This window comes from Oncorhynchus masou, chromosome 1, assembly GCF_036934945.1.
Source record: "Oncorhynchus masou masou isolate Uvic2021 chromosome 1, UVic_Omas_1.1, whole genome shotgun sequence".
In the NCBI taxonomy this organism is placed as follows: Eukaryota; Metazoa; Chordata; class Actinopteri; order Salmoniformes; family Salmonidae; genus Oncorhynchus; species Oncorhynchus masou.
In genome coordinates, this window is record NC_088212.1 from 21186598 (window position 1) to 21202340 (window position 15743).

General features: G+C 43.4%; 1 protein-coding gene across 1 annotated transcript in view; it reads left to right on the forward strand.

Moving 5' to 3' along the window:
- LOC135532519 (GDNF family receptor alpha-2-like) overlaps positions 1-15743 on the forward strand; it is a 69882-nt gene that overhangs the window by 21974 nt on the left and 32165 nt on the right. The window contains exons 3-4 of the mRNA XM_064960032.1: positions 4980-5066; positions 12515-12878. Coding sequence (XP_064816104.1) covers positions 4980-5066; positions 12515-12878 — 451 coding nt within the window. The remainder of the gene's footprint in view (positions 1-4979; positions 5067-12514; positions 12879-15743) is intronic.

Consider the following 15743-nt stretch of genomic DNA (forward strand, 5'->3'; position numbering starts at 1 on the left):
AAGGCTTAAATCTTCTTCCCTTCATCTACGCTGATTGAAATGGATTTAACAAGTGACATCAATAAGTGCTCACTGCTTTAACAAAGATTCACCTGGTCAGTCCATGTCATGGAAAGAGCAGGTGTTTCAGGTAAGACCCATGTGCAGACGGTGTAGAAGTAACAATGTTTATTGTAACAGGGGCAGGCAAACGATAGGTCAAGGCAGGCATGGGTCGGTAATCCAGAGTAGGGGCAAAGGTACCTTACGGCAGGCAGGCTCAGGCAGGATGGTCAGGCAGGCGGGCTCAGAGTCAGGACAGGCAAAGCTCAAAACCAAGAGGGAGAGAAAAGAGACTGGGAAAAGCAGGAGCTGAGACACAAAACGCTGGTAGGCTTGAACTGGCACAGACAGAAAACAGGTATAAATACCCAGGGGATAAGTGGGGAAGATGGGCGACACCTGGAGGGGGGTGGAGAGAAGCACAAGGACAGGTGAAACAGATCACGGCGTGACGGTACCACCCCTCTAGGGACGTCACCTGGCATCCTACTTGGGCGCATACCTGGTTGAGCAGGGTGCCGGCACTGGAACTCAGAGATGAGGCCTGGGTCCAGGATGTACTTAACAGAGACTCAGCACCTCTCCTCTCTCTGGGCCATAACCCTCCCAGTCAACCAGGTACTGGAATCCCCTGCCCCGAGGTCGAACCCTCAGGAGACATCTCACCATGTGCTCCGGTCGTCCGTCAATGAGATGGGGGAGAGGGGTGGGCCTGGAAACCGGAGACAAAGGGCATTCAGTCATGGGAATGGAGAGAGGTTGAGTGGGGATGCCCAGTTCGGATGCCAGGGTAAGGTCCATGAGACTCACTTTGGCCCCAAGTCGATGAGTACCTGGGGAGACTTGGACTGGTCACCCCACCGCAGTATGGCATGGAGAGGGGGTGAGCAAGGGGAGATGAGAAATTATCTGTGATGCCCACCAGAGTACTCACTCCAATAAATGAGCTAGGTCTGTTGAAGGGACAGGCAGACACATAATGACTGGCAGTACTGCAGTATAGAGAACTCTGGGTCTCAAGTCTGCGTACCCGTTTGGCTGGAGACAGCCTAGACCTGCTGAGCCGCATTGGCTTAGGAACAGCTGAATCGGCAGTCTCCGGAGGCTCTTGGAGGGACTTGGGTAAGCTCGGATCTTCTCGGGGACGTAGACGCCGGGGACTTCCTTAGTTCAGATGCAAGGTGGGATCCTTGAGTGAGCGATTGGGACCACAATCGGACTTCTTCTCCCTCCTACGTTCCCATAGCCAACCATCGATCCGGATGGTTAAAGTGATGAGTGAGTCGAGATCAGTCGGAAGTTCTTGGGCTGCCAGCTCATCCTTTACCTCCTCCGATAATCCATGCAGGAACGTGTTGAACAGCGCTTCCGGGTTCCAAGTACCATCCTCTGCTAGCGTGCGGAACTCCACCACATAGTCTGCCACACTGAGGGAGTCCTGCCAAAGCTGGAGTATCTTCCAGGCAGCCTCTCTCCCGGACACCGGAGCGTCAAACTTCTCACCTCCGCCACGAATATCCCCAACCTGAGGCAGATGGCAGATTGCTGCTCCCACACCACCATGGCCCAGGCGAGTGTCCTCCCGGACATCAGCGTGATAATGTACGCTATCTTTGAGCAGTCCGAGGTGAATGAAGAAGGCTGCAGCTCGAAAACGAGGGAGCACTTGGAGAGAAAGGCCAGGCAGGTTCTGGAATCACCATCGTAGCGCTCCGAGGGAGGTAAGCAGGGTTCCCGGAAAACCAGGTGATGGCGCTGCTCCCAGTTGGGTTACTGAGGGGCTGGGAGCTTTCAGTCGTGGTAGGCTGCCTGGTAGGAAACACACAGAATTTCTCCCACAATGCGTCCAATGCTAGGTCGTGACGTTTGGCCACATCCTGGAACCCTTCTATCAGACCGCGAAGCAACTCCTCGTGTCTACTAACGATGGCTCCTTGGGAGGAGATGGCGTTGCGTGACTTCCACCCCTGTCTTTCAGACATTTGGCATTATTGTAAACCATCTTTAGTTTGACTTCTATAAAGTGGTGTATTTCCATAGCTGTTTTACTGTAGTTTCTCCCTTTGTTCTTTAGGATACTAAGATAACCTATTGTAATACAATGCCTCGATTTTGCTTTCAACAAATGTACTGTGAACCCACATAAGACTGTGTTATTAATTGGGGCGGCAGGGTAGCTTAGTGGTTAGAGTGTTTGACTAGTAACCGGAAGGTTGCAAATTCAAACCCCCGAGATGACAAGGTACAAATCTGTTGTTCTGCCCCTGAACAGGCATTTATCCCACTGTTCCTAGGCCGTCATTGAAAATAAGAATTTGTTCTTAACGGACTTGCCTAAATAAAGGTAAAATAAAAATTGAAGTGAAATTTAAGGCTATGTTTTTTATTCCGCCTGATCCGCAGCCTGATAATGAAATATGCACCGTAGTGTACAACATGATCAACACATTATACATTTACATTAGTCATTTCGCAGACACTCTTATCCAGAGCAACTTACAGTAGTGCATGCATACATAACTGAAGCACACACTACCTTCCATTGAAGTAGCATCAGCACGGAGCGGTGTGATAAACAAAATGGTGATATCTATTGATTGGAGGGTTATCCACTGAGCTTCACATCTCCCCACAGATTTTGGATTTTCTCATTTGCTGCGGTAGGCTCCCTGTCTGTCCCACAACAGCCTTGCTGTGTTTCTGTTAAGATCAAAATGCAAAAGCTATTACACACTGGAGGGTTTGTCTGAATCACACCGAATGGCTGTGAATTTTAAACGCAGGATTAGGGGCTTCTGAGAGAGAGTCACAGGGGAGTAGTGCAGTCAGTTGAGTGCTAATTTGACATTTTTTACAAACATAGCCCTGGCAGTTCAGCGTTGGAGGCAGCCTGACCCAAACCACAGAACACCATGGCCAAATGTTCTTTCCAAAAGGAAATTATCTGACCATGGTGAACGATCTGCTTTGCATATTACAAAATTAGCCAACTGTTCACACTATTGAAATCTTCAGGGTGTAAAATGTGTTATTGGTTAGACAGACCAATTAAGAGCCAAAAACTCAAGTTGACAACATCTGTAGAATTCAACCTTCACTGGTTTCTGTTATTAACATTTTAGGTACACTGTACAGTAGATAATTGCTCATTGTTATAGCACAAAAAACTGGTATTATCCTGTACAATGATTCTAAAACCATGACTCCTTGCCTGAGAAACATGTGAAGGTCAACAACTTTTTATATATTTTGAGATCATACTGTGTCTGCATGTGTGTATTCCTTATTTAATGCACCTCTACACATACCCTGTAATTCATGTGCCACTATATGATGTGGGTGTGAGCATACTTTCATTTTCAGTGTTATCAAAAACTTTCATCATACTGTATATTATTTTATTTAAAAAATATATCCGGCTTCTTGTCACTTTCTCCTAATCCCTGCCTATATGAGCATATCTACCTCAAATACTCCAGTATCCCTGCACATTGTACATTTGGTACTGGCACTGACCCTACAGTGAATTTGGAAAGTATTCAGACCCCTTGACTTTTTCCACATTTTGTTATGTTACAGCCTTATTCTAAAATGGATTCAATTGTTTTTTTTACCTCATCAATCTACACACAATACCCCATGATGACAAAGCAAAAACAGGTTTTTAGAAATGTTTGCAAAAAAATGTGCATGTCACATTTACATAAGTGTTCAGATCCTTTACTCAGTACTTTGTTTAATAAGCACCTTTGGCAGCGATTACAGCCTCAAGTCTTCTTGGGTATAACGCTACAAGGTTGGCACACCTGTATTTGGGGAGCTTCTCCCATTCTTCTCTGCAGATCCTCTCAAGCTCTGAAAGGTTGGATAGGGAACGTCGCTGCACAGCTATTTTCAGGTCTCTCCAGAGATGTTCGATTGGGTTCAAGTCCGGGCTCTGGCTGGGCCACTCAAGGACATTCAGAGACTTGTCCTGAAGCCACTCCTGCATTGTCTTGGCTGTGTGCTTAGGGTTGAGGAACTCTAGAGCTCTGTCAGAGTGACCATCGGGTTCTTGGTCACCTCCCTGACCAATGTCCTTCTCCCCTGATTACTAAGTTTGGCCGCTACCAGCTTTAGGAAGAGTGTTAGTGATTCCAAACTTCTTCCATTTAAGAATGATGGAGGCCACTGTATTCTTGGGGACCTTCAATGCTGCAGAAATATTTTGCTACCCATCCCCAGATCTGTGCCTCAACACAAACCTGTCTCAGAGCTCTAAGGACAATTCCTTCGACCTCATGGCTTGGTTTTTGGTCTGACATGCACTGTCAACTTTGGGACCTTATATAGACAGGTGTCCAAATCATGTCCAATCAATTACATTTACCACATGTGGACTCCAATCAAGCTGTAGAAACATCTCAAGGAGGGTCAATAGAAACAGGATGCACCTGAGCTCAATTTCGAGTCTCATACCAAAGGGTCTGAATACTTATGTAAATTAGGTTTATCTGTTTTTTTACCTTTAATAAATTTGCAAACATTTCTAAAAAATCATTTTTTGCTTCATCGTTAGGGGGTATTGTGTGTAGATTGAGGATTTTTTTCTTACATTTTCGAAAAAGGCTGTAACGTGTAGAAAAGTGAAGGGGGTCTCAATACTTTCCGAATGCACTCCATTCATCTTTCCCTGATCCTGACTAGTCTCCCAGTCCCTGCCACTGAAAAACATCCCCACAGCATGATGCTGCCACCACCATGCTTCACCGTAGGGATGGTATAAGCCAGGTCATGAGCAGTGGCTGGTTTCCTCTCTTATTTCTCCTTTTTTTCATTTCTTATTTTTATTAGTTATAATATTTTATATTGAATACTCCACTGTTGGATAGGGCTTGCAAGTTAAGCAGTTCACTGTAGTTATGCATGTGACAAATTAAACTTGACTGTTTTCCCAGGTGGAGAGTTTTATGAAACATCCCCTTATGAACCTGTGATGCCTGTTCGCCACCCTGATGCATTCCGTCTGGCTTCCATTATCTCAGGTAAGAGCGACCATTTTATGTCAAACTAAATGACTATGCCATATGAAAAGACTATAAAAATACAATGACATGTAATAAGTATAATTACAACACTAATACTCTTAAAGATACAAGATAGAAAAGGAAGGATTTCTTATTTCATGAAAAAGAAAAATTGCTCATGGCTGAGGGAAGCGGTTTGCCCATTTCTCTCCAATGAGGTCATTTATGGATAATAGTTTTTGTCCATTTGGGCGACTCCTTTTGACTCAACAGCCCCAAAGCCAAAAGTTCCATTCAGCCTCTTTAAGGCTTTTATTAAGTAAATATTATGGATTCCTCTTTATATTCCTTGGTTCTCCAAGGGGGGGGGGGGTCTTGCTTACATAAACCCATGTATTTGCCTCCATATTCCCATCTATAGATTTTCCTTTCAGCTTGATTTCCTATTTGGTTTACTAATTACAAAGCAATTATTCAGCATGGGAACTATTGCTCACATTTAATTAACTGGTTGTTACTGAGAGGGCATTACTAATCAATGCAGATCTTATTATAAGACATAGCAAAAAAAAATGAAGGTTAGATTGGAGGATCGCAGGGCCATTGCCACAGCTATAGGAGATATAGGCTATAGTCACTTGAAAATCCAATCATTTTCTTTCATCCAGTTCCTACAGAAATTGCCGGAGGATGATCCAGCCTCATTTGCCAAAAGCAGTATACAGCAGAGATGCCACATTTGCTTTTCCTGGCCGATGCCTCATGCTTTGTTTCATATCTTGGAGGTACAAGAAAGACATGCTTTTTGCATAATCCCTTTAGCTTGAAGTCAGCAAATGACATGGTTGTTTGAAAATATACTGGTTTGATATATCAAAAAAGGAGAGCACCAGACAAAATATAAATTGGAAGTTGCTTTGAATACCTTGGCGTTTTAGATTGCTAAGAAGGCCATCTGCCTTTCTTTACTCTATAGTACTAAAATAGTTGGAGCTCAGGTAGCTTACGTCTTGGTTATTTTTCAGCTCATTTGAAACATGTTAAAATGTGTCTGAAACTCATTATGTCAATTTTTGTTAAATGTTTCCTACACTCTTTCAAAGGTGAAAAATCTGATTTGCTCTCCTAAATTCACTTAGCCTCTAGCCCTAGGTTACTTATTATTTATCATTTCAGAGGACAGAATCATTGATTGTGGTAGTGAGAAAAGCCCACAGGCAAACATATAAGTAATTACAGTTGTTCTCTGAAATACTTTTCCCTTTGATTTCAACTGCACAAAAGTGTGCTTAATCACTTATAAAACGGTAAACTGAACCGAAGCTCAGGGAATGTGATATCTTGCTGTGTTGATGAGGATGGCGAAAAACACTCTCCAGGAGGAAGGTTAGAAAATTGAAAAATAATCTCTACAACTTCAAGAGTTTATAGTGAGAGAGATAAGGGGGGAAAACATTGATGAGAAAAAAAACCACTCCACTGTATCTCCAAATGAACACAGGGCAAAGCAACAAAGCAACTGACAGAGGAGAATGCCAGTCTGCTTTACCAAGTCAACTCTCACAGGTCCACCATTTTCTTACTTCAAGTTGTACAAGAACATAGTCTTACTCTTGGGCATTGTGATGGATAGTGGATAGCACTCGTATCATTTTTCCACCTCAACCGGTTGGCCCCTCATCAAAGCCCAGATGAAAATGATTGTCATATTACGAAATATCCCATAGCATACAAGTATATAATTGACTGTAATTTCTATTTTATTTTACACTTTTTTTTTTAAAGCAGCCCACACTGGCCCTCCAGAAGTTGAGTTTGACTCCCCTTAGTTAGACCTTCTTACTCGGCCTAATAATCCTCTAACCTCTCTGTTCCACATGCCCATCAACTAATTCAATTCAGAAACCTATTTCTACAGCTGGGGAAAAAGGATCAGCATGCAGCCCAATGCTAAACGTCCTCACCTTACTCTCATAACAACGACTGTTTCATTGTCAAAGACAATGTTGCCCTGATGTGTGCTAGAGTACTGTCGTTGTTCAGCTGCTGTACTATGTGTAGTTATAATCCGTTTACATTTACAATTAGCTCACAGTTGCCTCTGTTTTCTCCATGGACACTTAATGAGTGTTGGGGGTCTAAGGGTAACTTATTAGTTGTTTGTGCAGTCAGCTTTATTCTAAGAAGGTGGTATTAAATACAGTACTGAATAATCCTCCAAACATGGGCCTGGCAACACTCATTAGTCAGTTTTGTTGGTACAATTAGACATTCTACACTAATGTTTGGGGAATACGTGAATACATCAACTCACTTGCATATTTCTGCTGCAATGATATTTGTCTCAGGTTTGATATGAATGATTGTCAAATTTGGAAAACATTTCTGAACTGGTAAAGCAGCCATTATCTTCTTAGAGCACATAATACATCTTCTAAAACAGCTTTTCTACTGATACCATAGCAGATCCCAAACATGGGCAGTCAGGCTTTCTTTAGGCAAATGTAATAGCGTGTAGTCAAGGCATTCCCTGGCCACTGGAAACCTTGCTGTGACACAAGCCTGAGCTAAAAAAAACTGATGAATCCTTTGACATGGAAATGCTTGACATGCTCCCAGGGGTATGGACTAAAGACTTTCTAGCAAGCCCCTGCACACTCACCAAGGGCTATATTAAATCCAAACTTTGGCACCCATCCTAATTACAGTGAGCATACCTGAAGCCAAGAGCCCCACTCTAACCTGTACTGAACTCCTGCTCCCCGGAGTCCAGGATGATATATGAAATGCAGGTTTCAAATAATGGAGAGAGAGAGCAATTACTGTGGAAGGAAGATCCCTTACTCTGGAAAATGTGTAAATCCAGATCCCTTGACTGGGCTGTACTTACTGCACTGTGCTTTTCAGGAGATGGCCATCACATAGTTTTAATTTATGAGCACTGTGGACGAACGCCCTATTATAACCCTGTTTTATAGCCCAGTCAAAGAGCGGGGATATCATAAAAGAAATTCAGTGTATTTTTTGTGCGTGCCAAAAACCAATTAAAGTCACATGTTGCTACATAGCTTGCACTGCATGATAAACATGCCTCTGACTTGCATGCAAAGATGCATCAGAGCCACATTGTAACAGTCACCACCAACAAAGGTCTATTTCAATGCAGCAACATGCAGATAAACAGTTGTTGTCCCACAGTGATCTTCGATAAACTGGAATAATCAGGACACAGCCCTCTAATTCCAGGATGACTTAATACAGCAGAAGGCCCGGTATTGTGATGGTGAGGCCATTCCAAGAGGTTTCCCAAGACTGGCTGTATCTGCTGTGTGCAGCAATGGGACTACACCGAAAGAGATATCAGAATTGTGTGTTCATTAGAGCTCGTGTGAAGGGCTGATCGTGATGATGATTGGCCGGGTTAATTGAAAACACCACACGCAGGTATACGTAAGTGGTGGTCCAATCATTTGGCAGGAGACGGCACATTGTTCCCTTTGTCAGTGATGACCTGCTGTGATCAACAAGCCTTCCATTTTTGCAAGTTGCCTATCACCCTTCTTGCGTTACTGAAAGGTGTATAGGCAAAACCTTTCATAATGCACTAGAAATGTTTTATTTTTCTGTAACAATATATCTTCCATCCAGCTACTCTCTGATTATGTGTAGAGGGCCTTTGTGTCAGGATCGCTCTCTGCTTTGAGAACCCAATTCAATCTCTTCTCCCCAATCACAAAAAGTAAAACCTCACTGCATGGTCAGATAAATAAATAAATATTTGTGCCTCTTCCTTCTCTTATTTAGTTTTTATCCTGGAACCCCTGTGCCCCACATTACAGGCTGCAGATGGCCAGAGGAGATTTAGGTGCTGCAATCCATCACTGTTATGCGCAGCGCCTTTGGACAGCACCCCCAAACCACCCCTCCAGCTGGACTGGCCTGGTTCTGGACCGCTTTGGCCAGGTTTGGCCCAGTTTGGCCTCATTCCCTGCTGCTAATATCAGCATTACTTTGGAGTCCAATCTAGTATTAGTATTTTATTAGGATCCCTATTAGCTGTTGCCAAGGTAGCAGCTACTCTTCCTGGGGTCCAAACAGAGATAAAACATTATACAAAACATTGTGCATTATACAAATGTACATTGCTCCATTCTTACATTTCAATACTACATTACATTACTAAGAATAATGTGTGGGTGCGTGTAGAGTGGGTGTTTTAGAGTGTGTGTGTTAGTGTGTGTCTCTCACAGTCCGCATTGTGCTGTGAGGTGTTGTTTTATCTGTTGTTTTTTTAAATTCCGATTTAACTGCTTGCTTGAATTACCTGAGGTGGAAGACAGTTCCATATAGTCATGGCTCTATATTACGGTGTGCTTCCTAGCCTCTGTTCTGGACTTGGGGACTGTGAAGAGACCTCTGGTGGCAATTTTTCAGTTTTTGATTTGTTAAAAAAGTTTGAAATATCCAATAAATGTCGTTCCACTTCATGATTGTGTCCCACTTGTTGTTGATTCTTCACAAAAAAATACAGTTTTATATCTTTATGTTTGAAGCCTGAAATGTGGCAAAAGGTCGCAAAGTTCAAGGGGGCCGAATACTTTCGCAAGGCACTGTATGTGTGTCTGAGCTGCGATTGAACAGACAGTTCGGTACATCAATACCTCTTACAAAGACCTGCAGTGATGCAGTCAATCTCTACTCTAGTTTGAGCCAGAAGAATTTGATATGCATGTTGCTGATATTAGCCCCCCGTGCTCTGTTCTGGGCCAACTGTAATTTGCCTATGTCCTTTGTTGCAGCACTTGACCATATAAGTGGGCAGTAGTCCAGCCTATGGGACTTGTTTGGTTGATTGTGATGTCAAGAAAGCAGAGCAGCACGTTATCTTGGACAGACGTCTCCATATTTTAGCAACTGTTGAATCAATATGTTTTGACAATGTCAGCTTACAATTGACAGTTACACACCAAGCAGTTTATTCTCCTCAACTTGCTCAATCGGAACGTTATACTTTACTAGATTTAGATGAGGTTTAGGGTTTAACTAATGATTTGTCCCAAATACAATGCTTTTAGTTTATTTATCACTTTTATTTATCACTTATTACTAATAATCCATTCTAAAACTGACAGTAGCTCTTTGTTAAGTGTTGCAGTGATTTCACTTGCTGTGGTAGCTGATGTGTATGATTTTGATTCATGGGCGGACATAAAGATCATCACAGATCATCCCACAGCCCTTGACCTAGCATGTTCTCCCCCTGGGGGCAGCCTTGGTGAATGAGGGATAAAGACAAAGCTAACAAAGCAAAAATGTTTTCCAATCTTTACTAAATGGAATCCACCTTTTCATTTTCCCCCATCGACAGGAAGTTGCGTCTATGTGTCCATGTGGTTAAAAAAGAGAATTAGCTTTTTTGGGGTTCTGTTGTTGCTCTTTTGACTAACACCTGTTTCACTAGTGTATACACCCTATACACATCGAGAGCATCCTGACTGGATGCATCACTGCCTGGTATGGCAACTGCTCGACCTCTGACCGCAAGTCACTACAGAGGGTAGTGCGAATGGCCCAGTACATCACCGGGGCCAAGCTTCCTGCCATCCAGGACCTCTATACCAGGCAGTGTCAGAGGAAGGCTCTAAAAATTGTCAAAGACTCCAGCCACCCAAGTCATAGACTGTTCTCTCTAGTACCACACATCAAGCGGTACCAGAGTGCCAAGTCTAGGTCCAAGAGGCTTCGAAACAGCTTCTTTCGCCAAGCCATAAGACTGCTGAAAATCTAGTCAAATGGCTACCCAGACTATTTGTAGTGAACCCCCCTCCCCCACTCACCCCTGTTGTCATCTATGCATAGTCACTTTAATAACTCTACCTACATTTGCATACTACTTCCAATAACCGGTGCCCATTTCACATTGACTCTGTATCGGTACCCCCGTGTATATAGTCTCATATTGTTATTTCACTGCTGCTCTTTAATTGTTTCTTTTATCTCTTATTCTTATCTGTATTTTTTTGAACCTGCATTGTTGGATAGGGGCTCGTAAGTAAGCATTTCACTGTAAGGTCTACTACACCTGTTGTATTCTGCGCATGTGACTAATACAATTTGACTTTGTTATATGTTATACTAATGAAATTGTGTTTCCATAGCTAGGGGTGACAACACCCTCTGCATAATCAAAATGGTTGCTTTGTGAGAAGGTGTTAAAAAGTTAGCCATTGTTATGTAAATGCAGCTGGAATGTACCAGTGGCCTGGCGTTGGCCCCAGGTGAGAGCAGGTCCAGTGAGACACGGGTGCCAGCCTGCTTAGATGGAAACAGAAAAACCTGAGCCTTTTGGGTAAAACATGTGGTTAATCCTGGATAGAAATGCTCCGTGTTTGTGTGATGTCCATTCTGTGTATGGCATTTCTAGGGTTGATCATCTGTGATTCACCACTTATAGACAGTACAGCTGCTCATGCAGTCCATCTGAAAGGTTTTTCCTCATTGCTGCGTGATAGACACAGAGTGAGATTGGTTCTGTTGAATAAGAGATGAATCTCCCTGGATGTCACCAAGCCAGCGCACCCTCTGAAATACCATCATCTACAGGAAGAGGGAGGTTATGTTCTCTGATACAGTCTAAGTACAAGGGAAGCGGAATGTGAGTGAGTGTGATACTCTTTTATTAGTGATATCTCAAAAGCAGATGGGCATGTACCACCACCACCAGTCCAAACTGCTCTCAGACTATGCACATTTATTGACTTCTGTTTTCTACAATATCTAGATGACATGGTGTGATCACTGTAAGTAAAGGAAATGGTTCATCTGCCACTTAAACTGTCCAATAGGCCACAATACTGCAGCACAGTGATCCTTTCCCATGTCCTTGAGCTCCTGTGTTTAATATTCCATACTCACAAACCAATTACACATGTCAATAAGCAACAAGACATCTAATTCACATGTTGTAAACAGTATCAAGGTCTGTGTCATGGTGTTTAGTTACAGTGGTACATCATGTTCTTTCTGAGTGGTGGGAAGAATCCAGGGAGACATGAAGGAATCACATGAGCAGAATCAACTTTATTCATTCACATTTCACTCAAGGCCTCTCCAAATCAATTATTCAGTAAGAATGGATATAGGCGAGCTATCCAAGTCTCAGAATGCTTGGCGTTGGCTTGGAAAAAATATATGATATTGAATAACCCCTAGCATAGGGAGAGCACTAAGACCATCATCATGAAGCCCACTTTCAGCACTCACAAACTTGACAACATAAATGGTCATAAGTAGTCAGAGCACATCAATTTAACTTGTGTTATGTGTTATCATGATGGTGTCAAATAATTTTGTCACGAGCCAGTTAACAAATGCTATAGGTCAGACCCATAATAACAACACAGCTTTGCAATAGATAGTTAACTGCATATTATTTTTCCAATGCTCCCCTTCCCCCTTCTCTGCAGGGATGCACACTATCACCCCTAAAGCCAACACCTGCTCTGACCCCAGCAAGACTTGTAACCCGTGCCTGGATGCAGCGAAGGCCTGCAACCTCAACAACACCTGTAAGAAACAGCGCTCCACCTACATTGCCACTTGCAGCAAAGGGGAACCGTGTAACCGTAAGCGCTGCCACAAGGCCCTGAGGCAGTTCCTGGACCGTGTGCCCACCGACTACAGCCACCAGCTGCTCTTCTGCCCCTGCCAGGACCTGGGCTGTGCTGAACGGAGGAGGCAGACCATCGTGCCCTTCTGCTCCTTCGAGGACAAAGTCAAACCCTACTGCCTGGAGCTAAGGAAGAACTGCCGCCAAGACCCCCTCTGCAGGTAAGAGTTTTATGAGTGGGGATTTGTCTGTGTGTGTGTCCATACTTCCATATAAAAAAAATATTTACTCAGAGGGTTGAATACTTTTGTAATCAAAATATATTTGTGTTTTATTTTTCAAATATATATTTTTTTACAAACATTATTATTTTTCTTCCACTTTGACATGAGTATTTTGTGTAGATCGTTGACAAAAAAATGACAATTAAATACGTTTTAATCCCACTTTGTAACAAAACAACACAAAAAAAGTCAAGGGGTGTGAATACCTTCTGAAGGCACTGTATCTTAACATGTAACATCAACAACTTTGTTGTCCATAAAAACTGAAAGGTTTATTTTTGTTCTGTAATTGCCAATCGTCCAGACACGACATGACACACAAGGCTGAAAGAAGCATAGGAGCAGCCGAAGAGCAGCGCCTCTGGAGCAGGTTAGGGGTTAAGTGACTTGTTCAAAGGGTGCAGCCGTCAGCCTAGCTTTTTGAACGGGCAACCCTCTGGTTACTGGCCTGACCCACAACAGTATAAACTAGCAGCGCACATGCCCCACCCACCGGAGGATCTGTCTTTTTCAGCCATCTATTTAATGTGTTTGAGGGGTGCAGCATCCACTTATCAAAAAATATGTTGTTTTCATTGTCACACACCAAATAGGTGCTGGGAAATGTGTTGTAAGTCATAGTAATACAGCACCCCTGAAGCAAATGAGGGTTAAGTGCGTTCCTCACTGGCACATTGTCAGGTTTTTCACTTTGTCGATTCAGGTATTTGAACTAGTGACCTTTTGTTTGACAAGCCCAACGCTCTAACCACTAGGCTATCTGCTGCCCTACATGCATATGTGCGTATGTGCCTCAGTGAGCGAGCTATTGGCCAAATGCAGATATTGCTGAAATGAATTATCATACTCTTATATACCCTTATATGGTAAATAGGAAAAGAAGATCAGATAAAGAATGTTGAACTGCAATCTCCTCCTGTGACATCCTAAAGTTTAGATTTCAGTGTTCAGCATCGCCTCAAGTTGATGTTGAGACTGGTGTTTTGTGGGTACTATTTAATGAAGCTGCCAGTTGAGGACTTGAGGCATCTGTTTCTAAAACTAGACACTCTAATGTACTTGTCCTCTTGCTCAGTTATGCACCGGGGCCACCTCCAACTCCTCTTTCTATTCAGGTTAGAGCCAGTTTGCTCTGTTCTGTGAAGGGTGTAGTACACAGCGGTATACGAGATCTTCAGTTTCTTGGCGATTTCTCGCATGGAACAGCCTTCATTTCTGAGAGCAGGAATAGGCTGACGATTTTCAGAAGAAAGGTCTTTGTTTCTGTACATTTTGAGCCTGTAATCAAACCTACAAATGCTGATGCTCCAGATACTCAGCTAGTCTAAAGAAGGACAGTTTTGTTGCATCTTAGACATGCTGCAAGGAGGCATGAGGACTGCAGATGTGGCCAGGGCAATAAATTGCAATGTCTGTACGTGAGATGCCTAAGACAGCGCTACAGGGAGACAGGATGATCAGGTTTCCGTCCTCACAGTGGCAGACCACGTGTAACAACACCTGCACAGGATCGGCACATCCAAACATCACACCTGCGGGACAGGTACAGGATGGCAACAACAACTGCCTGAGTTACACCAGGAACACACAATCCCTCCATCAGTGCTCAGACTGTCCGCAATAGGCAGAGAGAGGCTGGATTGAGGGCTTGTAGGCCTGTTGTAAGGCAGGTCTTCACCAGACATCACCGGCAACAATGTCATCTATGGGCACAAACCCACCGTTGCTGGACAAGACAGGACTGGCAAAAAGTGCTCTTCACTGACGAGTCGCGGTTTTCTCTCACCAGGGGTGATAGTCAGATTCGCGTTTATCATCGAAGGAATGAGCGTTACACCGAGGCCTGTACTCTGGAGCGGGATCGATTTGGCGGTGGAGGGTCCATCATGGTCTGGGACGGTTTGTCACAGCATCATTGGACTGGGCTTGTTGTCATTGCAGGCAATCTCAATGATGTGTGTTACAGGGAAGACATCCTCCTCCCTCATGTTGTACCCTTCCTGCAGGTTCATCCTGACATGACCCTTGACAGAACTTGACAGAGCTCCTCTCCCCTCCAACTCTTCCCGGGGTCCTTAGTGTACACGAGAAAGTAGTGCACTAGGGTTTTTCTTTTCCCAAATTTGGTTCTCAGTTTTATTTTTCTTGGTTTGAAGTTTGTACAATTGTTCATAGAGAAACAACGAAATTGGATGTTCTGAGTTCATGTCAATGATTAAATCACATCCGAATAACTTTTTTGGGGGGGGTCTGGAAGAAAACAAACACATTTATTTTTGTTCAACATGGGTCCCATTATGCCAGGCGAAAACCAAACACTGTATTCCACAATCATACCTCATACCAACAGTCAAGCATGGTGGTGTGATGGGTTGGGGCTGCTTTGCTGCCTCAGGACCTGAACGACTTGTCTTAATAGAAGGAACCATGAATTCAGCTCCGTCAGAGAATTTTACAGGAGAATGTCAGGCCATCTGTCTGTGAGCTGAAACTGGGTCATGCAGCAAGACAATGATCTAAAACACACAATCAAATCTACATGAAAATGGCAAAAAATTAATTTTAAGTTTTGGAAGTCAAGACCTAATCCCAAATGAGATGTTGTGGCAGGACTTGCAACGAGCAGTTCATGCTTGAAAATCCACACCTTTTGCTGAGTTACAGCTGTTCTGCATGGAAGAGTTGGCCAAAATTCCTCCCCAGCGACATGAGACACTGATCAACAACTACAGGAAGTGTTTGGTTTGAGTCATTGCAGCAAAATGTGGCAATTGCTTTTTCACACAGGGACATTGGGTGTTG